The sequence below is a fragment of the Tenebrio molitor genome, chromosome 6 (genome assembly GCF_963966145.1).
Source record: "Tenebrio molitor chromosome 6, icTenMoli1.1, whole genome shotgun sequence".
Lineage (NCBI taxonomy): Eukaryota > Metazoa > Arthropoda > Insecta > Coleoptera > Tenebrionidae > Tenebrio > Tenebrio molitor.
This window is the reverse complement of record NC_091051.1, coordinates 178,475-204,908: the sequence shown is the minus strand read 5'-3', so window position 1 is coordinate 204,908 and position 26,434 is coordinate 178,475. Positions and strand designations below refer to the sequence as shown.

Here is a 26,434-nt window from a genome sequence, read left to right as displayed (position 1 = left end):
CCAGACGGCAACATCACCTTCTACATTCCTCAAGAGGTTGCCGATAGTGCGTTCCAGATCGACCCCACGTCGGCTCGAATCACCACGACGAAACCGCTAGACCGCGAGACGAAAAGTTCTTACACCATCCCGGTGTACGTAACAGACATCAGTTCCCCCGGCAAGACTCTCTTCGACGTTTCGACTCTCATCATCAAGATCACCGATGTGAACGATCACGCCCCCGAATTCAAAATCGGATCGTGTTACAAACTGTTTGTCCCAGAAAATAATGAGATGGCAGTGATTCACACTGTTGTAGCGAAAGACCTAGATGAAGATGGTAACGGTGAAATTGCCTACAGCATCAGTGGAGGCAACCTGAGGAACAAGTTTAGTATCGATATGAGAACGGGGGAGTTGACAGCGAAGCCTCTTGACAGGGAGACCCATGCCAGGTACCACTTGACGATCGTCGCCCAAGATCGAGGCAAACCCTCTATGATGGGTTTTTGCAACGTCACGGTGATAGTTGAAGATCAAAACGACAACGACCCAAAATTCGACCTTTCCAAGTATTCGACTTCTATTCCCGAAGATGTACCTGTTGACACTTCTATACTCAAAGTGCACGCTTCAGATGGAGATATGGGTGTCAATGCCAGAATTATTTATTCTCTGGCCAACGAGAGTCAGTGGTTATTTCGTATTGACAACAAAACAGGAATCATCACCACTGCAGGGTACGTAGGTTATTATTAACGTTAACATTTTTTCTTCAGTTTTCACCTATTTCAGAGTTTTCGATCGAGAATTTCAGTCCGTCTACAATTTTTTAGTGGTAGCCACTGATAGCGGCAAGTACAACGCAAGGTCCCAGAAAGTACCAGTTACTGTGCGAATTGACGACATCAACGATAACAAACCAATTTTCACCCAGTACCCCTTCAGAGAGAGAGTGGCGGCGTACAAACAACCAGGTCAAACCATTCTCAAAATATCAGCCAAAGATGCCGACCACGGAACCAATTCTGAAATTGTGTACAGCTTAGTCAGCGACGGTTCTTACTCCAAATTTCGCATCAACCCCAACACTGGAATCCTGACGGCTACTCAAAGTCTTGCCAGTGAAAAGGGCAAAATAGTTTACATCAATGTTCTCGCAACAGATAAGGGAAATCCTCCGCGAAGCTCGACAGGACTGGTTGAGATCGTAGTGGGAGACATTTTGGAGAGCACCCCCCAACTGCGCTTCCAGAACTCCACTTACGTAGTGAACGTCCCTGAAAATACGGACAAATTTCAAGACATCCTTCGTGTATCAGCGGTGAGAACTGACGGACGTCGCCAACGAATTTTTTATTCATTCGGCACCGGCAACGAACATAACGTCTTCAGCATGGACGCGGAAACCGGAATAATACAAGTTCGCGAACCGAAATATCTCGACTACGAACTACACAAAGAGATAAAAATGGTGATCGAAGCAAAAACAGAAGGTCTTCCTGTCTTGCACGGCTATTGCGAAGTAGTAGTAAAACTAACCGACATCAACGACAACGCCCCTAAATTCACTCAACAGCAATACTCGGCGTCGGTTTGGGAAGGCAACAAGAAAGGAGCTTTTGTTCTTCAGATGGTGGCGTTCGACGACGACGAAGGTCACAATTCGAGAATTCTCTATCACATCGTAGACGGTAACCACGATAACGCATTCAAAATCGAACCGGCTTTCAGCGGAATTTTAAAAACAAACATAGTACTGGATAGGGAAATAAGGGATAATTATAAATTGACGATCATCGCTACCGACGAGGGTGTGCCACAAATGACTGGTACTGCGCGAGTTGTCATTAACATTGTAGATGTTAACGACAATCAGCCGACGTTTCCACCACCGAGTGTTATCAGTGTGAGCGAACTTACAGAAATTGGCACGGTTTTGACGACAGTCACTGCAAACGATGTCGACACAAATCCAACTCTCACGTACAGTTTCTCTCGACACAACAATGACGAAGATTTGAAGGTTTTTAGCATAGATAGGTTCAGTGGGAAGGTTATTTTGAAGAAGAAACTTGATTTTGAAAGTTGGCAAGAGTACAAACTGAACATTGTAACTTCAGACACGGAACACACCGCCAAAACAACACTCACCGTCAAAGTAACAGATGTCAACGACAACCCTCCCGTTTTCTCGCAGCTAGTTTATCAAGCTAATTTACCAGGTACTTGTACTAGTACAGGGTGATTCAAGGTTTACAGCCCGAACGAAAACACACACTTCTAATCGATTTAAAATTCTCAAAAAATTCAAGAATGATTGTGTGGCACTGTAGAATATTCTGTAAAAATTTCAAATTTTTTAATGAAACGAGTAAATATTTCGTTTTTGAAATAAATGGAATTCGATATTAAAGTACAAAATTTAGCTATGATTTATTATTAAATTGGGTGGTCAGTTCAACAATAGGGGTTGACATGGGTTATTTATGGTACCCTTAAGGGACTAAAGAATTACTAGAAAAGTTCTCAACAGATGTTGCTCAACAAAGAGGTATTTATTTATAACACTGCAGTTGTAGTAAATCTTGATCATTTTTCGCTGCTAATGTTAAAATTGGAATAATTCAAAAACTAATCCTTCTCTTTTGATGCTAATTTCATAAATATGTTCTTTGAATGAATTGTGAATTATGAGCGTGCACGGAAAAATTTTATTTTTTTTTGGTCAAAATCAATTTTTTTAATTTTATGGCTCTGACTGAAGTGGTGCGGGAAAATTGATTGCACACGTTTGAAGCCTTACATGAAGGAATTGTAACCCTAAAGTTTCGTAATTTTTACAAATTTTTTAATGCGGTTAATCGTGCGGGCGGTAAAACTTGGATCGAGACACATGTTTCCGACAATTTGGCATTGTGTTTTTTTTTTTAGACGGTCATTCAACTGAGCTCTCTGATGTCCTCACTGTTAACACCACAGATGCTGATTCCGGTGATAACGCCAAAATTGAGTATTCTCTTCTCAACGCCATTCCAAGTTTTTCGATTGGACGTACCGATGGGATTTTGAGAGCGAATCTCTCCAAGATCTCCACTTTAACTCAAGACATTCAACTGACTGTCCAAGCAGTAGATTTGGGTAAACCTCCAATGAAAGCAGTTGCGTCTGTCAGAATTAAAGTCAACAGTAGATCAGGTCACATGTCTTCAAACAATAAAAGAGATTACAAGTAAGTGGCGTTTGAGACGTTGTTGTTCATAAAAATGTCAATTTATTCTGTCTTGCAGAATTCAGATTCCCGAGGATACTCCCAGAGGTACAGCAATTCTTTATTTAGCACAACCATCTGGCATTCAGAAGCAGACAACCAACTTTTATATCATAGATGGTAACGATGACGGCAACTTCGAAGTGTCGAACCCGTCAGGGGCTTTGATCGTCATCAAAACATTAGATCGGGAACATCGAGACATTTACAATTTAAAAATTGCAACTGGAGGCTCGACTTATACCTCCAACTACTCGATGATCGCGGTTTTCATCAGGGTGGACGATGTGAATGACAATGCACCAGTCTTCAAACAAGCAGAATACGAAATCACAATCAGCGAAGGTACTCCGGTTGGTACATCTATAAAGAAAATTGTAGCGAGTGATGTCGACTCGTTTGGACCCAATTCGGAAATATTGTATGACATTACTTCGGGCAACGACGAAGGTTTATTCACATTGGACTTGATTTCTGGATATCTTTTCGTGAACAAGTCTCTGGATTATGACGAGGGAAATATTGAATACAATTTGGTGCTACGAGCTTGCGACAGAGGTTCAATTCCTCTGTGTACACTCAACACTTTCTTAGTGGTTCTCCAAGATGAGAACGACAACGAACCTAAATTTCCAGTGTCGGAATATTTGGAATTTGTTGAAGAAAATGAACCGATCGGTACAGCTATCTTCACGGCACATGCAACTGACCTCGACAAAGGTGCTTTCGGCGCTCTCAACTATTCAATATTGAGCGTAAACTCGGTAAATTATCCGGGAATCGACGATTCGTGGCGTCTGTTTCACGTTGACTCGTCTACGGGACTAGTGACGACTAATTCCGTATTTGATTATGAACAGCACAATCGTTACGTATTCATGGTGCGAGCTACAGACGTTGGAGGTAAATCCTCGAGTGTAAAAGTCCGTGTGGAAATCGAGAGTAAAGACGAATTTCATCCCCAGTTCACCGAGCGAACTTACAAATTTGTGTTGGCGACGTCCGTGGTGTTACCTGTCGGTTATGTGGTGGGCCATGTGATCGCTACTGATAGAGACAAAGGTCCGGATGGTCGTGTTGTGTACCAGTTAACTACTCAACATTCATATTTTAAAATAAACAGGACGACTGGGGCGGTGATTATAAGAAAAAAATTCGACAATTCGGACGGTTTACAGTCGGGCCGTGAAATTAGTTTGGTGGTGACGGCGAGTTCCGGGCGTCAGGGTTCTTTAACTAATATGACAGTGGTGGAGATTACTTTGGACCCCTTGGCCGATCCGGGTACCAATTTGGCGATAAATAGAGAAAACAACACAACAGTAGCTGCAGCTAACGGTGGAATAGCCGACTGGGCTCTGGGTCTGCTGATTGCGCTGATTCTTCTCTTGATAACTTTCAGTGCCGTGTTCGTGTTCTTACACATGCGCAACAGACGCAACAAAAAAATTAACAAACCAAATTTGAACAGTGAGAGTGTGAGTACGTCGAACAACTACGTGGACCCCAGCGCTTTCGACACCATCCCGATTCGAGGAGGTGGTGGTGTAACAGGTAACGCCAATCAGTTTGCGCCACCGAAATACGACGAAATTCCTCCGTACGGTCCTGGACATGCTGCAAGTTCAAATTCAGGGGCCGCCACTACTTCCGAACTGTCCGGGTCAGAACAGTCGGGATCGAGCGGTCGAGGATCAGCCGAAGACGGCGAGGACGGCGAAGACGAGGAAATTCGAATGATCAACGAAGGACCTCTTCAGAGGGATTCGGGAATTCACCGTCAAAACGACGACGACGACAATCTCTCGGACGTTTCCGTCAGAAACACCCAAGAGTATTTAGCACGTCTGGGGATCGTCAATAATGGCGCCGGTGTTTCGCAGGCGGCTTCGCGTCTCTGTTCGGACCCTCGTGCCGGTAGCAGCAAAGAGTCGATCCACCATCACCAAAGTGTTCCATTAGATAGTCTCCACATTTTCGATGAAGAGGGCAACAACGAGAACGACATGACGTTAATTTACGCGAAACTTAACGACGTGACGGGTAGTGATCGAGCTAGCTCGACGGACGAAGGAGGTGGTGCCAACGGCTCAACCTTGGAACATGTGATCGCCATCGGAGCGTACGGAGAGGTGCCGGCGGTGACGCACCAACCGTCGATGAACGGCTCGTTGAGTTCGATCGTCCACAGCGAAGAAGAACTAGCAGGTAGTTACAACTGGGACTATCTACTGGATTGGGGACCACAGTACCAGCCCTTAGCTCACGTATTTTCGGAGATTGCAAGACTGAAAGACGATACGGCGTCGGTAAAGAGTGGGGCCAGTGGAAATTCTAGCGTGAAAAGTAAGAGTTCTGCACCGGCCAAGAGCATACCACCACCATTGATCACGAGTGTGGCCCCCAGGTCCATAGCAATGCCCGTTTTGAATTCGAGGGGAGGTTCTAGTCATCACACGGGGGGCCACAATCAGATGATGATGCTACCGAGGTCGCCTATCAATCATGACGCTTCCGGTGCCACGTTTAGCACCTCGACGGCGATGTCGCCCAGTTTTTCGCCGAGTCTGTCACCTCTCGCGACCAAGTCACCGTCAATATCGCCATTAGTGACTCCGGGGCTTCCAACGAGCCACCACGTGATGGGACGTCAGCCGCCTCAGAACCGAACGAAGACTGTGGTGGACGCAGAGTTGAGAATTTAAAAGGCGGCTACCTTAAATAATAATGACATTAAAGACTTATTTAAATCGTTGTACCATAATTTCGTGTACATAATTTATTAGAAATGCTCATTAGGTAGTATTTTTTTCTGCCTGCCATTTTTAGCCATAAAGATTAACTTTTATTTTGTAATAAGCTTTCGAAATGTTGTGTATAAATTTCGTAAATTATTGTAGATATGTAACTATACCAGTTCATTGTTTGTAGATAGCGATAAATTTAAATTATTCCAATTTGAATGTTTTTAACCAAATTTACGCTAAATTGTGTTTGTGATACAAATGATGAGTGCATCGACATGGATGAATGTTGTGTAGTTTTTTTAGTACTAAATAATTGTGTCATATGAAATGTTGCTGTATAAAAATGTACAAAGAAATAAATCAAAATTTTAAATATTTCTGTTTTTAGTTTTTTTTAAATGTTACGAACGAGAATATTAAAAAAAATGTAAATAGGAAAAAATCTTATTCATTGTACAATTAAGTTTTAATAAAAAGTTACATTTATCTACGATCGTGTAAAAAGTAGGCACTTTTTGCACTAAAAATCGTTGTCAAAGACTCAAAGTTGACGTTTAGTGAACTGGCGGAATCGTGCCATAAAACTTTTAGTACACGCTTTTGTGGCACAACTGGCACAGAACTGTCAGAAAAGTTGTCTGTGATTACAGAAATTACAGAAGGAAAAATTCAAAAAATGTATTCGAATTGTCAAAATTTAAATGTCTAAACTCTGTCCACTCATAGATTGCTTGACATCGTGGAGGGAGAAAAGACTGGAGATGGCATTTCCTATGCTTCCCATGTTAAAAATCCGAACCCTCTAAAAGCACGTGCAACAACCTTTTATGACCCAGTCCACAATGCGCTAGATAAAGAAGCACAATGCGCCTGGAAGGAAGGCGAAGAAAGCCATTGGCCTAGCGTCTATATTCAGAAACCTTTTATGACTCTGTAGTTTTCGCGGGCCGGTACACTTATTTGAATTGGTACCATCTCCAGTCTTTTCTCCCTCCACGCTTGACATAAATGTTACTAAAAACGTTCCCTTACGCTATAACAAATAGATCAGGCGCGAAATTTAAAAAAATGGAAAGAGCAGGTTTACACGTGATTTTTTATTCTTATTCTGCATGTTTGCACTTAGGAAGCACGAAAGACGAAAGAAAACTTCAGTACAGTAGGAGTAATACAACAACAACAACAACAAAATGCTTTATTTTGCCCTACGGGCTTTCGGATTCCTGATTACAAAACATTAACATAAAAATAACAATTTATTCTTCTCCCTCACTCCTCTCGTTCTCTATTCTCTTTCTCCTCTTCCTTACTCTTTGATCCATCTCCCTGCCGTCTTCGCTCCATATTTCTCCCCATTCCCTTCTCTTTCTCTCTCACATTTCGCCGCATGTGTTCGATCTTCTCACTGTCCTCGCGTCACCTCCTGCACCTTCTCTCTCTCTTCTCCTTCCTTCCCATTCCTGTTCTCTCTCTCCTCGTCCCCACCTCTGCAACCCGCTATCATTTTCCTCTCTCACACACACTCTCTCCCCTCCCTATTGTACTTCGATTCTCTTATTCTCTCTCTTCTCTCTTACTTTTCTGTGTCTTTGTCCCTCTACCTTTTTATTCACCTTCTCCTTGTACATTTTCTCGCCGAGTCGTCTTCTTATTCTCTCCTTCTTCTAGCAAATTTTCTTCAGTTTCTCCTGTCTCTTATCCCAGTAGGAGTAATATATTAGGTTTTATTAATACAGGGTATTTCACGAGTGATAATGTGCCCGACTGAATGAAAAATGCAACCCACAATACATTTTCGAATTTCCGAAAAAGCTGGCTATTGAAATTAAAATATCCAGCTTTTTTCGGAAATGGCTAAACACAAGCAAGAGATTATTTAATATGTACTCCTATTTAATGCATGAACAAAAATTACCTCTGTATCATTTTCGATGTTTGTAATGTCACTTAAAGTGACATTACAAACAGTGACTTAAATCCTAGCCTAGATTCTTGAGGCACTCAAAACAGCAACACGATCAAAATGAATAACTTTTAAAACCAGAGAATCGCAAAACAAAGCTCTAAAGATGAAAAATCGCAAATCTAAATGCTTAAACTTGACAGAACTGACAATTTCAAATTTGAAATGTCATATAATTTATTTTATTGTTTTCAACTGTCATAAATTCTTATTTTTCTCCTTTGTAAACTGTCTCCTAACTGCTCTAAAGCAAAAAATAGCAGTTGCCCTAGACCACACATTCAAAGTGACATTTCTTGAAAAATTTGTCAAAACTGTCAAAAGCAAATGCGAAATCATTTTTAATAGATTTGGAAGCTTTGGGGACGTCGTTTCAAACAATAATAGTAGTTTATTTGACGAGTTTGTGTGTAAATTGGCCCACGCGTGCCAAAAAAGGCCCAATTTACACACGAACGAGTTGAATACAACGTTTTTTTGTTCGACGAGCCCCGTAAAGGCTCCAAATCGCTTAAAACCTTTAAAATTAGTTTGACGTTTCGTTTTGACAAATTATGACATTTATCAAAATCCGATCACATAGGAGAAAATTCTCAAATTCTGACAGTGTCGAACAAAAAAGTTTTGTATGCAACTCGTTTCTGTGCAAATTGGGCTTTTCTAATTGCCCGAGAGGCCAGATTGAAATACGAGCGTAGCGAGGATTTTAAGGCCTCGATAAATAACTATTTCGTGTGGGTTTCGTAACAACCAATGAGAACCAGTGGCGCGAATGCTTCAAGATATTACCAACACAATCTATGATAATTTCTTAATATTTTAATGTTATGGTTTGGGGATTTTGTTATCTAAGGATATTTAAAAAAATGCATTCTATCAGTGGACGTAGTCTAGCTGTTTCTAGCGAATACAAATTGATATCACAAAATGATTTGCATTATTCTGATTGAAGTTCTTATTGTGTTTATGTTATTTTGACAATCAATGACGGTTGCACGACCTGCTGTATAATAACCGGCCTGTACCTACCTTACTTGTTATTACGATCAGCGATCAGCGCAGAAGACGATTTTTATAATAGCATAAACATAACCGACATAACCAAACATGTTTTTAATATCGTTTCAAGTTAAAAAATCCGGTCAGTGCCTATTACGAATCAAAAAACACCAGTACTTTTCAATTGTTTCATTGCCCACAGCTTAGATTATTATTGTAACAACATTTGGAAGACAATTTGAAATTTAATTTTCAAATGATATTGCTTCATCAATACCAACCCAATTTCATTAAAATAAAACTCACTAGATAATTGCTTTATATATTTTTTTAAATTAAATTAATGGAAGCCCATTAAAAAAAGGTCACAAGGGTTTAAGTCCGGTGAACGAGCTGGCCAGAAATCTGGTCCATCACGATCTATCCACCGATTTTCTAAATTAGTGTTCCTCCGAACTAGCAACGGCACGTGATCCAAAAGGTCACTCAGCACATTTTGTAAAAAATTTAAATATTCTTCACCATTTTAAATGTTGAGACATGTGGCCCAATCAAACGATTCCCAATTGTTCCCGCCCACACGTTAATCGAAAATCTTTGTTGGAAACCACGTTCTCGGATTTGTTGTGGATTTTCTTCCAACCAGATGTGGGTATTATGCGAATTAAAAACTCTATCTCGAATAAATCCTACTTTATCTGTGCTTAAGATGATGAAGACAACAAAATCGGGTTCTTCGTCGATTTTTTGAAGTCATTGGTAACATGCAATTCGACGTGGTGGATCTTCTGATTTAAGTGTTGGACGCGTTGAAGATGATAAAAAAATTGTAAAACTGGAAATGTCCATTCGTAATGCAAGTCGTCGGCAACTAACATTCGGTTCTTCCTCAACAGCTTGCAGAATTTCAGGCTCCAAGTCCAAGCCACGGGGAGATCTTGAACGGCCTCGATCTCGGTTGACAAAGGTGAACTTGGCGACCGGGAAATCTCTCCATGTACAAACGCCTGTATCAGTATTTCTGCATTAGATAAAGCTTCCCCGTAGATGAGCACCAATATCTGTTAACTCCTGATTAGTATACTGCACCATTTTTTGTTGCATTAACCTTTTCCGAAGCCGCTGTTCTTCCACCGTGCCATTCATAAACGACTCGATGACACGGAATACGGTGAAAATAAATTTGAGTATAAATTTGACTTTTCGAAAAAATGATAAATAGAAAAGTAATTTGTTTTGATGAGTTCTATCACCGCTTAAATTTTCCTAACGCATTTCAATAACACGCTGTATTGCGATGTCTGCAATATGCCTAACTGCCATCAGGCATTTTGTAAAATCACTGAAAGCGGCAGGTCATTTTGAATAATTGGAAGTTATTTTTGAAAGTGACGCTGTTTTGCAAAACGCTTAGGTTTTTTGCAAAAAGTCTAATTCTGCTGTAAGCCTGCGACATAGATATTGAAAATGGATGAACTGTACATATAAAATTGATTACAATCGCAAAAATTCACAAAAAGCAATAACACAGATTTAAATTATGTTTAATAAATAAAAACAAAGCAAATTCACTATTTTTAGCATTTTTCCGAGCACATCTGTTCAACTCCAGTTTTTAATTGTTTTAAATGAGATTAAATCAAGCCCATTGAAATAATTTATCACGACAGATGTCAAACATGGGGCAAAAGTTATTTGATAGTCATCGTACAAAGGGCAAAAAACAGATGAATTGCTTAAATTTAAATCACAAAAAACGAGGGAAAGAGAACTAATTAAAAATGACATAGGTATTAGGCTCGAAAGAAAATCAAATAAACGTATAAATGGGATTAAGCTAAATTTGTAAAACCGTAGGTTATAATTGAATTAAGATAAGTATTTCAATGGGATAATTATATTTTCCATAAGACCATATCCATCCAGTCATTATACGTAAAATACACATCATTTTAAATTTTTTAATCGATACTTTCAGTCAAACATGATCAAACATGCCACACCTGATTGTCTCGGTAACTGTTGTGCTTCTGTCGATATGTCTTTCAACAACAGCGACAATAACAGCAGAGGCAGGAGATGAGTTTCTTACAATTGTACGTACGTAACGAATCAAAGAAAAATGATTTATTTTTCCAATGTTTATTTTAGCCCGAATTAATTGCTAAGTACGGCTATCCCATCGAAGAGCATCAAGTCGCCACTCCCGACGGTTACTTGTTAACGATGCACCGCATCCCACACGGCAAAAGGAGATATCGAGCTTCCAAAAGAGTAGCTTTTTTAATGCACGGTCTGTTTTGTTCCTCTGCTTGCTGGATCATTTCGGGAGTGGATCACGCTCTTGGGTATTTGCTCGCCGATCAAGGCTACGACGTATGGATGGGTAACAATCGGGGGAACACTTACTCGCTTGACCATGCGATTTATTCACATCATGATCGAGAATTTTGGGAGTATAGTTGGCACGAAATCGGTACCATAGATGTTCCGAGTATGATCGACTACATTCTAGAAAAGACTGGCCAAGAAAGCTTGTATTATATCGGCCACTCACAAGGAACAACAGTCTTCTATGTGATGACTTCCATACGTCCAGAGTACAACAGCAAAATTACCGCAGAGTTCAGTCTATCTCCGGTGATTTACATGGACCACATAGGTCCAGTATCACGTGGCCTGGCCTTGATCACACCCATTTTGAAAAAGCTTTCGGAACTTGGAAATGTCAAGCAACTCCTACCACGCAGCAGGCTTCTTTACTACATCGGACGTTTCTTGTGTGGACCTCGAAGTTTTACCCACCATTTATGTATCGAAACTTACTTTATGGATGTTGGAAAGAACTGGCCTGAATTGAACACTACATTTATGCCTATATTTTTGGGACACTTTCCAGATGGTGCATCGATCAAACAGTTCTTTCATTTCTCCCAAGTAACCAATACTGGACATTTTCAAGCATACGATTGGGGATTGGACAACAATATTTTAAAGTATGGATCCTTGGAACCACCTAAATATAATCTAGAAGCAGTGAGATCACCTTCATATCTTTTCTACAGCAACAACGATTTGCAGGCTAATCCAATGGACGTTATGAGACTTTGTAAAGAGTTGAAAAATAGTTGCAAAGGAGAAATTCTAGTAGCAAATGGTACCTATAATCATGCAGATTATTTGTTTGGAATTAACGCACCAAAGTTGGTCCACACAAAATTAATGAAATTAATGGCTCTATTTGATGCGAGCATGTGATTTTCTACAGTGCTCAGTTATTTATCAATAATACATTTTTGCAATTTTTTTTTGTTTTCTTTACAGTCACTGCGTGAATAAAAAACTAATAAAAGGAGAAACAATAATAATTATCAATTTTCTTTCCTGCACGGTAATCATGCTCATGATGTACTTGTAGATTTTGATTTAAGATTGTAACCATGGGATAAAAATATAAAACAGTCAGCGATACGTGAAAATTTATCACATTCCGACAAGTAAATACGATAAAATAACAAAATGCAAGTAATTCCCTTGCTCCTATATACAATTCTTCTATTTGTGTATTCTTCTGCTTCTCCGGCATCCAGAACAGCAGTACTAGACGACGACGAAGATGCCTATCTCACTGTCGTAAGTAATTATAAATAAACCAAAATTTATCATTTTTGAGGAAAACATTGTAGCCCGAACTCATAACAAAATACGGATACCCTGTTGAAGAACATCACGTAACTACTTCTGATGGTTATATTCTTACCCTCCACCGAATCCCTCATGGTAAAAATTCCGACACAGTCTCTGATAAAGTAGTGTTTTTGCAACACGGTCTACTTTGTTCTTCTGCCGACTGGGTACTCACCGGAACTACTCATGGTTTGGGCTATATTCTAGCCGACGAAGGTTACGACGTGTGGATGGGCAATGGTCGGGGCAATCATCAGTCTCGCAACCACACCTCTTTAGACCCAGATAAGGATTCCGAATTTTGGCAGTTCAGTTGGCACGAAATCGGTGCCATCGATGTTCCAACAATGATCGATTACGTGCTGGAAGTTACAGGTCAAACAAGTCTCTACCATATTGGTCATTCCCAAGGCACAACCACCTTCTACGTGATGACTTCCATGCGTCCAGAGTACAATGCCAAAGTTAAGGCACATTTCAGTTTGGCGCCCATCGCTTTCATGAACCACATGACGAGTCCTCTGATGCATATTCTTGCCTTTTGGTCCGGTCCTCTTGATCTACTCACTGAACTGATCGGAATCAACGAGTTCCTACCCAACAACGAGTTTATGGCTATGGCTGGGGATGCTTTGTGTGGAGATGGCGATATTACTCAAGCCCTTTGCACGAATGCTCTTTTCGCGATTTGTGGTTTTAGTCCAGAAGAAATGAATGCCACAATTTTACCTGTTTTGACTGGACACACTCCTGCTGGGGCTTCGGTAAATCAAGTGATGCATTATGCTCAAGAAATCAATTCCGGTGCTTTCCGGCAGTTTGATTTCGGATTAGAAAATCTTGATAAATATGGAGCTTTGACGCCTCCTGCATATGATTTGTCACTTATTACGACACCTATTTACCTGCTGTACAGTCACAATGACTGGATGGCAGGAGAGGAGGATGTCCTCAGGCTCTGTGATGGACTTGGTAACGCCTGTGCGGCCAAATACTTGGTTTCCGATGATTCCTTCAATCATTTAGATTATTTGTACGGGATAAGAGCTCCAGAAATTGTTTATAATAAAGTAATCAGTCTGATGGCCGGTCACTGATTCTTTTGTGTTTGTAATCAAATTTAATAAAATTAAAGTATTTTTTTTTTAAGTTATGTTGTCTATATTTTGAAAATAGAAATAAACGCTGTGATTCAAATATAATAGTACTTATTATTTTTGCGACGTATGTACCTACTATCGCGGGCAAAGAATACTGGTACAGTATGTTATACTATCGGCACTTCCAAAACTCAAATTTTGCTTGAGTTTTGGAAGTGTCTATACCAGTATTCTTTGCTCGCAATTGAATGTAGGTGCTTACGGAGTGACTTTTAATGATTGAGACAAATTTAGTGGATTGGTACTCCCGAATAATTGGTACTATGGGGAACAATAAATTTAGGCCGGCCTGTCATTGGCTTGTCATCAAAATGTGAAGCTGGCATTATGTTCAACTAACCCCATTTTCGATTTTTGTCATTCTTGTCATCGTGACAGCAATAATCAAAATTAAAATTAGGAAAAGAAGCGTGCACCACAGAGAAGTGCTACTATACAAATCAGTTATGCTAGTGGGTCATGATCTGTAAGTTACGAAAAGGTCGAATGAAACGCCAAACAGCTTGAAAACCTTCAGTTTGACAAACTGACACATCAGTCATAATGACAATAAATGGTCGCTTGCATTGACTTTTTTGAAATGTCAGAAATTTGCCGGCCTAAATTTATTGTCCGCCATAGTACGCCTAGTCATTTGTCAGAGAGTTGTTTGTTGATTCGCTTTCTAGATTAAGATTCTAGAAATAAATAAATACAATTTGATTTATTTTGACTTTTGAACTGTCATATTTGAATTTTCAGTCAAGTGTACCAACATATACAATGTGTTGCCAACCTAATACAAATAATATGATAATTGCTATTATCATTAAAAGTCACCCGGTATTTCTGATGGAGCGTCGGTAAAATGAACTCTTGCATTATTGCAATTGCAAATGCAAAGACAGTAGCGAATGGTGTTCTTAATGATTTGGACTACTTGTTTATAATTCGCGCTGCGGAACTAATTTATAGTAAACTAATGAGTTTCTGTATTGTAAAGATAATGTGCTGCACAGCGTAATAAAAAAATAGCCTGATGGCAAACCATTAAACTTTTATTGTACATGTACACAAATTAAATACATATAGAATGAGTACCAAAAATTTGAAGTAATGGAAATATTTTTGTTCCCATCGAGCTTTTTGAAAAAATTCGACAGGTTAATTCCCATTTTTTTGCAGATTTGTATAGATTATTAAATTTTGACTTATGTTAAGGTAATGTATGTATACAGGGTGTTATTGAAAGTTGTACAGATATTTTAACCACGAGCTACTGGCTTCATGTAGAACTCGGAAAAATATCTAAAAAATTCAATATGTATATGCTACAATTTTTTTTTAATTGCTTTTAGTCTTCTACGTTGTCAAACAACCTCGTAGGTAAAATTTCGGCATATTTTAAAAATACACCCTGTATATCATGTTTTATAAAATGTACAGGGTGTATTTTTAAAATGTGGCAAAATTTTACCTACGAGGTTGTTTGACAGCGTAAAAAACTAAAAGCAATTTAAAAAAATTGTAGCTCAAAAAATAAATGACATTTTATTTTTTGGCATAGAATTTTTTAAATATTTTTCTGAGTTCTACATGAAGCCAGTAGCTTGTGGTTAAAATATTTGTACAACTTTCAATAACACCCTGTACAGGTGGTGGTTATTTGGCTTTGGCAATATACGTACAGTCTCTGGAACTACGAGTACTTTTAAAAACTAGTCATTTGCGATTTTTAATCCATTATCAAAATCGTTCATTCAAAAGAAGATAACCGTTTAAAATTAAATTGTTTTTAGATTTGATACAAAGATATGCTCGAAAAATATATAAAAAGTCGATCATGCAACTCCATGTAATCATTTCAGTTTTTTGCTAAAGCAGAAATGTTGTCAATAAAATTAGTCGCAATTTTTGCTTTTCTTGTGTGTTCTTCTGCCCTTCCACATGAAAGAACATTACAAAACAACCCTGTTCTGACAGCTGACGAAGACGCCGATCTCACTGTGGTATGTATTGGTTACGGAAAATTACCGCTATACCAAAGACAACAATTTTAGCCTGAACTCATAACGAAATATGGTTACCCTGTCGAAGAACATCAAGTTACTACTTCTGACGGTTATATTCTGACAATACACCGAATTCCACACGGTAAAGATTCCACCACGGTCTCTGATAAGGTGGTGTTCTTGCAACATGGTCTGCTGTCGTCTTCTGCCGACTGGATAATTACAGGAACCACACATGGTTTGGGCTATATCTTGGCCGACGAAGGGTATGACGTGTGGATGGGCAATGCTCGTGGTAACCACATGTCTCGCAATCATACTACTTTAGACCCAGACAACGATTCAGAATTTTGGCAGTTTAGTTGGCATGAAATCGGTGCCATTGATGTTCCAACAATGATCGATCACGTATTGGAAGTCACCGGTCAGACGAGTCTCTACCACATCGGCCACTCGCAAGGCACCACCAGTTTCTACGTCATGACCTCCATACATCCAGAGTACAACGCCAAAATTAAAGCACATTTCAGTTTGGCACCCATAGCTTACATGAACCACATGACTAGTCCTCTGATGCATATCCTCGCCTTTTGGTCCGGTCCACTTGATGTTCTTGCCAAATTAATAGGAATCAACGAGTTCCTGCCCAACAATGAGTTTATGGCTATGGTTGGGGATGTTTTGTGTGCAGATGACGACATTACTCAGTTCCTTTGCACAAATGCTCTTTTCGCGATTTGTGGCTTTAGTCCAGATGAAATGAATGCCACAATTTTGCCAGTTTTGACTGGACATACTCCGGCTGGATCGTCGGTAAATCAAGTGATGCATTATGCGCAAGAAATCAATTCCGGTGCGTTCCGGCAATTTGATTATGGATTAGCTAATCTTGACAAGTATGGTTCCCTTACGCCTCCTCCATACCAACTGGATCTTATTACGGCCCCCATTTATTTGTTGTACAGTCACAACGATTGGATGTCCGCTGAAGTAGATGTTGTTAAGCTTTGCGAAAACTTGGGTGATGCTTGCCAAGCCAAGTTTTTGATAGCTGATGGTGAATTCAATCATTTGGATTATCTGTTTGGAATACGCGCACCGGAATTAGTTTATAATAAAGTAATAAGTCTAATGGCACGACATTAATTTTTTCTACGAAAAAAATGCCTTCGTCATGTAAATATTATACTATGTATCTTGACAGCGATTATAATAAAAAATGAAAATGAAAATAGATTTATTGTCTGTTGGTCACATCCGAATTCTTTCGTTCCTTATAACATGGAGAATCTACTTGAGGTAAGTAATAAGTAATATCTATAATACAATATAAAATGGAAAGCTGAAGCCTTCTCTCTGGTCGGAATATAATTTGTCGTTCCCAACTGTACTTATTTTTCTACTTTATAGCAATACAAACTGCCTAGTAGTAGAAATACAGGGTCATTATAAATGATTGTCCCATCGCAGTTGGCGTTGAAAACCCACACAAATTTTGGATGTACCGCAGCCTCGCAACGTTAGCCAAACTGGTAAACTTGATTTCCACTAACGCCAGGAGCGCCACCTATCGGCGATACTAGTCTCACTCATTTTAAAAGGCTTGCGGCACATTAAACCCTGTCACCAACGCCAACTGCGATGGGACAATCATTTATAATGACCCTGTAGATTCAAATTAAAGATTAATCGGTAATAATTAATCAGGTACACGAAATTTTTATTTCCATAATGTGAACTACATACATATGTACAGTTACGGCCACGGAATTTCGTCAGTTATTTTACTGTCAATTCGAAAAAACTTGTGTACCTAACCTAAGCTTTATTGTCATTATGACTGACATTCAACATTTTTGTGACAGAAATTCTGTCACGCACAATAAAAATTGATTGACAAATTAACATCCATGTCAAAAATTCCAATGTGAGGTTAGGAATATATAAATCCCGTTTTACAGCTAATGTCAGTTAAATGACATTTTAGTCATCACTATCTTGACATTCACGCAAAGTGTAAATAAACCTTTAGGAACCGTAACCCCACTTTCGATTCTTGTCATTTTGACATGCATATTGTTATTCTCTCAATCAATTTAAACTGTTTAAAGCTCAGATATTCCAAAAATCCGACATGAATGAGCAAAATTAGAGCAGTCGTACATAGATAACCTAAGGTGAACGTTCTGTGTACAGAAATGCCAACAGAATTTCGAGTTTTGAAATTTATGACCCAAAAAATACCAATCATAATCAAGACGCTAATCATAATGACAATAAAGTATGGATTACTAATTTATTTTTTGAAATGACAGAAAATGACGGTTACAATTTTTTGGCCGCCATAGTACTTAGGAACCTTTTTGGTGTACTATTATAGTATATTAAAAAACAAGTTTCATAAGACCAGTCTTGAAGCACGAATTCAAGATTAAAAAACGAGTGGCGTAGCCACGAGTTATTTTAAAGAATGAGTGTCAAGGTCTTATGAAACTAGTTTTTTTATACTATTTTTTGTAATTTACCCTTTTTAAGTCGTTTTTAAACAAAAATGTTTACTTTCCTCGATTTAGGGATTTTTGTGGCGGTTGGTAATGTCTTAATTTTAAAAGTGAAAATTTAATCAAGTCTTCAAAGTCACCTTTTGTTTTATCCAAATTCTGTCACAAAACACGAATATGGTAGATAATCTTTCACGTACGCCCGCTGAAATACGTGACATTGCCAAAAGTACGGTCGCGAATTTGTTGCCTGATAAATCCTGATAAATAATTCTTTGCACATTTTGTAATTTAAACCGACACGCATGACGGATCTAGCTTTGCCAACCTAAAAATTTTCGTAAAATGTTCCGCGAAATAATGGCTATAAGGACATCCCAGATGATGACGTCGCGTTCGTTAATATGTCTATTAGAGAATCAAAATGGAGGCAAATTACAAAAAATTATTTTATGCACGATTATACAGGGTGTCTCAAAATTCCGAATTCAGAGCGTGGTAGGGAAGGACACAGTGGAACTTGAAAAATACTTAGAAAAAAAAATCTCTCTTTCTGAAGAAAATATAAGCACTTTAATTTTGTACAACAGATAGCAGCCTTCATATCTACAGTGACAAAATACTATTCTAGCTAGGTTACCGTTCCTTTTTTAAGAAAAATTACAAACATTTCAGATTTTTTTACTCCAAAGTAAAGCTATTCTTCAAAAAATTGTTTTACGTTATTATTTTCCACAATCATCTACACCATAAATAACAATAAACACTGAACTTTTCAGCCTGTACTCGTATTTGAAGAAAACGCACTTCAAAGAGTGCACCTTCAGACCAATGTATCTTTTTGGTGGGAGTCCCGTTTTTTTTATTTCCATATTTGGACTACTGAAGTGATCCCCTACAACGCTTTGAATTCGGAATTCGCGAATTTTGGGACACCTGTACATATTATAATTTGACAATGATGCACAAATTTTCTTGACAGAAACGTCTCTTTATGGCCCACGGACCATTTTATGCCCATGGCCCATAAAAATATGTCAAATAAAAGTAAAAAATGTCATTGAAATTTACACTATTTATTGAAAACTATTTTGGATACTGACTGTAGGTACATATACATATACATACACTGTTCCCAAGGTTACGCGCAAAACTAAAAATTTGACGGGAGCAACTACGCGATGCAAACATCCGTGATGTGTGCAGACATTTCTTTATTAATTTTTGTTAAATTTTAAGACTTTAGGACTTAATCGTGCATAAACTGGCTTTTATGGCTTTTGGCGTATTTTTAGCCCTCGTTATCACCCGGGCTCAGGCCATAAAAGCCTTCTTACGCCCTTAATACATAAATAACTGATAAGATCAACAAAAAAAAAACAGAATGTGTCGTAAAGACGCACGATAGAAGTGAAACTTTTGTATTACAGGGAAACATTGTAATTATTCATCAATCACTTTTAAATAGCATATTCACAACAAAATTGTATATTTTAATGAAGAAAATAAATTATAAACAACGATAACACTAAACAATATCGAAATGCGTAACTCATTGTTCATTTTTAAGCCTCCAAATTAAAGAGAAGACATTATCGATAAATGCCGTTAGTGTGACAAAGACAGAAATATACACAATTACATTTAAGTGAGATGGAAATATTGGCGCAACCGTTGTGCGAGACTGTGTTTACCCTCACCACTTTTCGTCACACAAAAAGGTTGCCGATCAGAATTTCAAGACCCTCCCATAAAAAGTTTTACTTCAAAAGGCGGCATAGAAAGGAAAATTTCTATAAACGTACGACCTAGCTTCAATCATACTAAAATTTGTGATGAAGAGAGATATTTGCCGAAACTCCGACATACAATGTTGTGTGTGTCAAATTCAGTCACTATTTTCTTCGTTTCCATTTAGAAAATAGGACGTACGTTTTTAGAAATTTTGTTTGCCATCGCCGCCCTTTATCTCTTAATTTGTTGATCATATTACATATTAAGTACGCTTCTTAGTATTGATTCTCTTAAAAGTAAATTATGTTTAACGCCTTATCACACTTTTGAAGTTATTTTAAAAACAAAGATAACATCTTAAACCAATATGTTTTTCTAGATTTTATGCTTAGATATGTTTGAAGGATGGCTTATATAAAAAGCTGTTGAAACGACGCAGCTATCATTGTTATCATTTTTGCAAATTTAGAAATGTGGTCAATAAAATTCATCGTAGTTTTTGTCTTGTTCGTAAGTTCTTCTGCCCTTCCACATACAAACATTTTAAAGAACAACCCTGTTCTAACAAGTGATGAGGACGCGTATCTTACCGTGGTACGTAAGTATGACCTACGGAAGGACTAATACTATAGAAACATCTTTTTCTTAGCCTGAACTCATAACCAAATATGGCTACCCTGTCGAAGAACATCACGTTACTACTTCTGATGGTTATATTCTAACCCTCCACCGAATCCCTCATGGTAAAAATTCCGACACGGTCTCTGACAGGGTGGTATTTCTACAACATGGACTGCTATGTTCGTCTGCCGACTGGATAATTACAGGACCCACTCATGGTCTGGGATATCTTCTGGCCGACGAAGGATACGACGTGTGGATGGGCAATGGTCGGGGCAATCACCAGTCTCGCAACCACACCTCTTTAGACCCAGATAAGGATTCCGCATTTTGGCAGTTCAGTTGGCATGAAATCGGTGCCATCGATGTTCCGACGATGATCGATCACGTGCTGGAAGTTACAGGTCAAACTAGTCTCTACCATATTGGTCACTCCCAAGGCACCACCACTTTCTACGTGATGACTTCCATGCATCCAGAGTACAACGCTAAAGTTAAGGCGCATTTCAGTTTAGCGCCCGTCGCTTTCATGAACCACATGACGAGTCCTCTGATGCATATTCTTGCCTTTTGGTCGGGTCCCATTGATCTACTCGCTCAATTGATCGGAATCAACGAGTTCCTGCCCAACAATGAGTTTATGGCTATGGTTGGGGATGTTTTGTGTGCAGATGACGACATTACTCAGTTCCTTTGCACGAATGCCCTCTTCGCTATTTGTGGTTTTAGCCCAAATGAGATGAATGCTACCATTTTGCCTGTCTTGACTGGACACACCCCGGCTGGAGCGTCAGTAAATCAATTGATGCATTATGCGCAAGAAATCAATTCCGGTACTTTTCGCCAATTTGATTTTGGACTAGAGAATCTTGACAAATACGGATCTCTCACACCTCCTCCATATGATTTGGATCTTATAACAACTCCAATTTATCTTTTGTACAGTCATAACGATTGGATGGCGGGTGAAGTGGATGTTGTTAAACTTTACGAAAAACTGGGTGACACTTGCGAAGGTAAATTTTTGATAGCAGATGGCGCTTTCAACCATTTGGATTATTTGTATGGAATCCAAGCACCGGAATTGGTCTACAATAAAGTAATAAGTTTGATGGCTCGACATTAAGTTCTTTTCACAAAAAGATTTGTTGATTATAAATACTGTGTATCTATAAGAAAAAATAAAAAAACTATAAACGCAGTTATTTTAAATTCTTCCATTCCTTATATGTATGTGTATGTCGAAACTATTTCAGATAATAGTCAAGTTAACCTTCAATAAATCCTATATATACGAAAGAAACTATATAAAACCTTAACAGATTAAAAATGTTTATAGAATTATCTATAATCATTTTTCTATCGACATTAACTGGTCACACTTGCTCAACTCTTCCAGAATTGTTAAAAGATTTACCTCCTTCCTTACAAGATGAAGTCTACTTGAAAGTGGTAAGAATCTCTAAAATTTAAAAGTTTCCGAAACTGAAATACACTTCTAGCCTAAAATCATTACAAAATATCATTATCCGGTTGAAACACACGAAGTTACTACCGACGATGGGTATCTATTAGTCCTTCACCGAATTGTCCCCATAAAAAAACCACATAAGGGAGCAGTTCTTGTGATGCACGGAATTCTAGCTTCCTCAGCTGACTGGATAATAACAGGACCTCGTAACGGTTTGGGCTATATTTTGGCTGATGAAGGGTACGATGTATGGTTGGGGAACGCCAGAGGAAATCGTTATTCCCGAAATCACATCAACCTAAGTCCAGATTCGAAAAAATTTTGGAACTTTTCTTGGCACGAAATTGGATCCTACGATATTCCAGCGATGATCGATCATATAATTGAGACAACCGGCCAAAGCAAAATTTTTCACATAGGACATTCTCAAGGTACAACGACTTTCTACGTGATGTGTTCTTTGAGACCGGAATACAACAACAAAATCAGAGCACATTTCAGTTTAGCACCTGTAGCATTCGTAAACCACATGTTCAGTCCGATTTTTCAGACGTTGGCAAAAGGAAATATCATAATTGAGGTGGTTAACTGAAAATCTAAACGCGTGAATACAATAATTTTATATTTTTAGGATATGGTCGACTTGATCGATTTAAATGAGGTAATGCCCAAGGGTGGTTTTGTAAGTTTGTTGGGACAAACTGTTTGTGGCATTAATACAATGACGAAGATTTTATGCGGCAACACACTTTTTGCAATCTGTGGTTTCAACCCGAAACAACTTAACACAACAATCCTTCCCTTGATTCTGGCACATATTCCTGCAGGTTCTTCCACTAAACAACTCCTACATTATGCGCAAGAAATCAATTCGGGGAAATTTCATCAGTACGACTACGGGTTTTTTTCCAATTTAAAACGATACAGTTCATGGAAATCTCCCAATTATGATTTGTCCAAAATCACAGCTCCTCTGTACTTCTTTTATAGCACGAACGACTGGATTTCATCTAGCAGAGATGTTAACGATTTTGCTAAGAAATTAACCAGTTTAAGAGGCAAATTTTTGGTTTCCGATTATGGATTTGACCATATGGATTATCTGTTTGGAATACAAGCTCCTCAACTTGTTTACCATAAAATCCTAAGTCTAATGACTAGACATTAACTTAGATAATAAACAAATAGCAATCTTATTTAAGAATATTTTTTTGGTTAGTACCTGAGTGTTTTTTCTACTCCCATTTTTAAAATGCCATTTATCGCATATGTTTCCATGACGCTAAGTGATCTTTTAACTTTTAAATATACCTTGACAAGCTGTGACTTTGTGCGCTTTAGTCACGAGGTGAAGTAAGCAACGGACTTTTTAGTCACGGGCTAAAGTTAGCTGCAGCTATTTGAATCGCAAAAATCATGTGATTCTCAATGTTTAACGTTTGAAACAGAAGTTACTTGTTTTATTTGTTTTGTTTATTTGGTCGTAGAAAAGATATAGTATGCAACTCGTTTATAAACTTCTATAGACACTCGTTTATTAAACACTCGTTCCGCTGCACTCCGCATGTGCCTAATGAAACTCGTGACTAAAATGTCGTTTATAAATCTTGTTGCATAATATACTATTACTGCTTATTAAAATACATATTTGCAAATGTTTTCACTTTTTTAAGAAATGAAAATTTGGTACTTCTTGATAGCCTTGACCCTTGAAATACACACGAACTCAGCTATATTGTTTTAGAAATATTTTATCTGATTGACGTATAAACACTTAACGATAAGTGTCTATTGTGTGTGTATGAAAATGATAAAATAATTTCAATAAAGCAGAATAGTGGATTAGTGTAAACAATTAAATAATATAGAGTTAAAAGAAATAGATTTAGATTTGTTTATCTACAAAGGAGGTAGTGGAAGGACTGATCATTTGTAATTATTGATTCTTCTTCCCACCGCTACTAATCTATTTACCAGACCAAGTCGATAATGCGATATACTTAATACAACAACTTGAATTCATTTAACGAAACAATTAAAATATCGTATAAAATAATTACAATAAAACCTACCTAGCCCCTACTTAAAACTGTTTCGCCAATTAAAAAAATATATAATCACTTAATCTCGTAAATTCACTTACATAAATATGCTGAAAACAATTTGTTCGCAATAACAAAGTTCTTTCTGATAATGATGCAAATATTATAGTTACACCTGTTTAATGTTTCAAGGGTCAAGTCGTGTTACTTTTTAGTAGATCCCGCAAAAGTGATAATGATGGATAATAGATAATGATGATTTGATTTAGATTACAAAAAAAAAAACAAACTGTCCATTGTGAATGATAAACGAAATATAATGATGAAGCCCAACTGTTTGTTTAAAAATCATTTGGTTTCTAAATTTTTTATACATTTTCTTCATGCAAAATTGATTAGCAGCACACTCGCAGCGGTATCCCCTAACAACGAAAAACCCTGTTGTATAATTTACACGTTAACAATAATATCGACTAAATAAAACTGATTCTCCAAAAATGAAAAACAGTAGAAGTTGACAGTTTACGTAATTTTTAGTAATGTTCCTGTAGACAACCGTTGCTAAACCAAGGATTAACTGATAAGTTTGGTATGTATTATCAATATTTTGCAAAAAAAAACCGAGCATCCGCCGCCCCCATATCTATAAAAGCCGAGGTATTTTGCAATTACTTTATATCGAACAAGGACGAAAAATGTTGACTTTCCTAGTAGTTTGCTTCGTAGGCTCAGTCCTCTCTGCTAGAATTCCATCACAAAGAAACAAATTAGATTTTCAACCATACAGCGACAGCGAAGATGCTAAACTCACTGTGGTATGTACTTGTTATTATTACCAAACTATGAAATAACGTGTAATTTAAAAAATCCAGCTTCAAATCATAACTAAGTACGGATATCCATGCGAAGAGTACCAAGTGAAAACACCAGACAATTATATTTTGACCATACACCGCATCCCCAACGGCAAGAAACCGACGCAAACAACTAAAGAAGTGGTCTACCTCCAACACGGACTGCTCTCTTCTTCGGCAGATTGGATCATATCGGGGCCTGGCAAGGGCTTGGCATATGTCCTGGCCGACGAAGGATACGACGTTTGGATGGGCAACGTTCGTGGTAACAAATTGTCTCGCAATCACACCTACCTAAATCCCGATACTTCGGACGAATTTTGGGACTTCAGTTGGCACGAAATCGGTTATTACGACGTTCCGACGATGGTAGATTTCGTTTTGGAACGAACAAACAAAGAAAGCCTATTTCACATCGGACATTCTCAAGGAACCACAACTTTTTACGTGATGACGTCTCTGAGACCAGACTACAATTCCAAAATCAAAGCACACTTCAGTCTGGCCCCCATAGCATTCATGAATCACATGACCAGCCCTCTGATGCACGTCGTAGCTTTCTGGCAGAAACCCTTATCAGTACTTTTGAATCTGATAGGTGTTAGAGAATTTTTACCTAGTAATGAGTTCATGGCCATGGGGGGAAACATTCTCTGTGGGGACGACTCTCTGACTCAAATTCTTTGCACAAATTCGCTATTTGCCATTTGTGGGTTTAGTCCGAATGAAATGAATGCGACGCTGTTGCCCATCATGAGCGGACACACACCTGCAGGATCGTCTACCAAACAATTTTTGCATTACGCCCAGGAGATCAATTCGGGAAAGTTTCGACGTTACGATTACGGAATCGTGGGAAATTTACAAAAATATGGATCGATGTGGCCGCCGAATTACGATTTAAGCAAAGTCACAGCTCCTGTATATTTGATCTACAGCAATAACGACTGGTTAGCTGGAAAAATCGACGTTGAAAGACTGTACAAAAGTTTGGGTAACAGTAAAGGACGATTTCTAGTATCAGAAAAGTCGTTTAACCATTTGGACTACGTGTTTGGTATAAGAGCTCGAGAATTAGTTTACAACAAACTGGTTAGTTTAATGAAACACTAGTTGGTAATTTTCGAAAAACAACATTTACGTTGAATGTTTGAAAAACACTTTTTAATCAATAATCCCACCAGATAAAAATTAAATGTTATGAAAACGTGCGAAATTTTGTGCAAGTATCAATAAAACTATAACATTCATAAATTGTTGTTCATTTCGGTTTAATTTTAAATAAAATTAACAAACCAAAGCGATAACAAAGCCAAATAAAAAAAAAAAAAATAAAGCAAAATACTTCCTGATTTTGCAAAATTTGCACGTATTTAAATGAAATAATTTAAGTAAGAAAGCATTTACTTTG

At 38.1% G+C, this 26,434-nt stretch overlaps 7 protein-coding genes across 7 annotated transcripts in view; all 7 read left to right on the top strand.

Annotated features, from left to right (window-relative positions):
* ds (dachsous cadherin-related 1) overlaps positions 1-6,375 on the top strand; it is a 121,869-nt gene extending 115,494 nt beyond the window's left edge. Inside the window, exons 7-10 of the mRNA XM_069052484.1 lie at positions 5-722; positions 778-2,207; positions 2,917-3,214; positions 3,273-6,375. Of these exons, the coding sequence (XP_068908585.1) occupies positions 5-722; positions 778-2,207; positions 2,917-3,214; positions 3,273-5,958 (5,132 nt within the window). The 3' untranslated portion in view covers positions 5,959-6,375. The remainder of the gene's footprint in view (positions 1-4; positions 723-777; positions 2,208-2,916; positions 3,215-3,272) is intronic.
* A 3,794-nt stretch (positions 6,376-10,169) lies between these two features.
* On the top strand, positions 10,170-12,330 carry LOC138133563 (lipase 1-like). Its single transcript, XM_069051510.1, has 2 exons — positions 10,170-11,058; positions 11,114-12,330. Exons 1-2 carry the CDS (start codon positions 10,957-10,959, stop codon positions 12,218-12,220), a joined length of 1,209 nt encoding a protein of 402 aa, XP_068907611.1. The 5' UTR covers positions 10,170-10,956; the 3' UTR covers positions 12,221-12,330.
* An 89-nt stretch (positions 12,331-12,419) lies between these two features.
* On the top strand, positions 12,420-13,851 carry LOC138133561 (lipase 3-like). The gene is made up of 2 exons (XM_069051509.1): positions 12,420-12,595; positions 12,649-13,851. Exons 1-2 carry the CDS (start codon positions 12,482-12,484, stop codon positions 13,744-13,746), a joined length of 1,212 nt encoding a protein of 403 aa, XP_068907610.1. The 5' UTR covers positions 12,420-12,481; the 3' UTR covers positions 13,747-13,851.
* Positions 13,852-15,636: 1,785 nt separating this feature from the next.
* On the top strand, positions 15,637-17,036 carry LOC138132974 (lipase 3-like). Its single transcript, XM_069050732.1, has 2 exons — positions 15,637-15,797; positions 15,849-17,036. Exons 1-2 carry the CDS (start codon positions 15,675-15,677, stop codon positions 16,944-16,946), a joined length of 1,221 nt encoding a protein of 406 aa, XP_068906833.1. The 5' UTR covers positions 15,637-15,674; the 3' UTR covers positions 16,947-17,036.
* Positions 17,037-20,468: 3,432 nt separating this feature from the next.
* On the top strand, positions 20,469-21,857 carry LOC138132975 (lipase 3-like). The gene is made up of 2 exons (XM_069050733.1): positions 20,469-20,629; positions 20,685-21,857. Exons 1-2 carry the CDS (start codon positions 20,507-20,509, stop codon positions 21,780-21,782), a joined length of 1,221 nt encoding a protein of 406 aa, XP_068906834.1. The 5' UTR covers positions 20,469-20,506; the 3' UTR covers positions 21,783-21,857.
* Positions 21,858-21,915: 58 nt separating this feature from the next.
* On the top strand, positions 21,916-23,323 carry LOC138132976 (lipase 1-like). Its single transcript, XM_069050734.1, has 3 exons — positions 21,916-22,108; positions 22,159-22,707; positions 22,759-23,323. Exons 1-3 carry the CDS (start codon positions 21,986-21,988, stop codon positions 23,293-23,295), a joined length of 1,209 nt encoding a protein of 402 aa, XP_068906835.1. The 5' UTR covers positions 21,916-21,985; the 3' UTR covers positions 23,296-23,323.
* A 1,502-nt stretch (positions 23,324-24,825) lies between these two features.
* LOC138133319 (lipase 3-like) lies at positions 24,826-26,277 on the top strand. The gene is made up of 2 exons (XM_069051193.1): positions 24,826-24,984; positions 25,042-26,277. Exons 1-2 carry the CDS (start codon positions 24,865-24,867, stop codon positions 26,134-26,136), a joined length of 1,215 nt encoding a protein of 404 aa, XP_068907294.1. The 5' UTR covers positions 24,826-24,864; the 3' UTR covers positions 26,137-26,277.
* Positions 26,278-26,434: the final 157 nt, after the last annotated feature.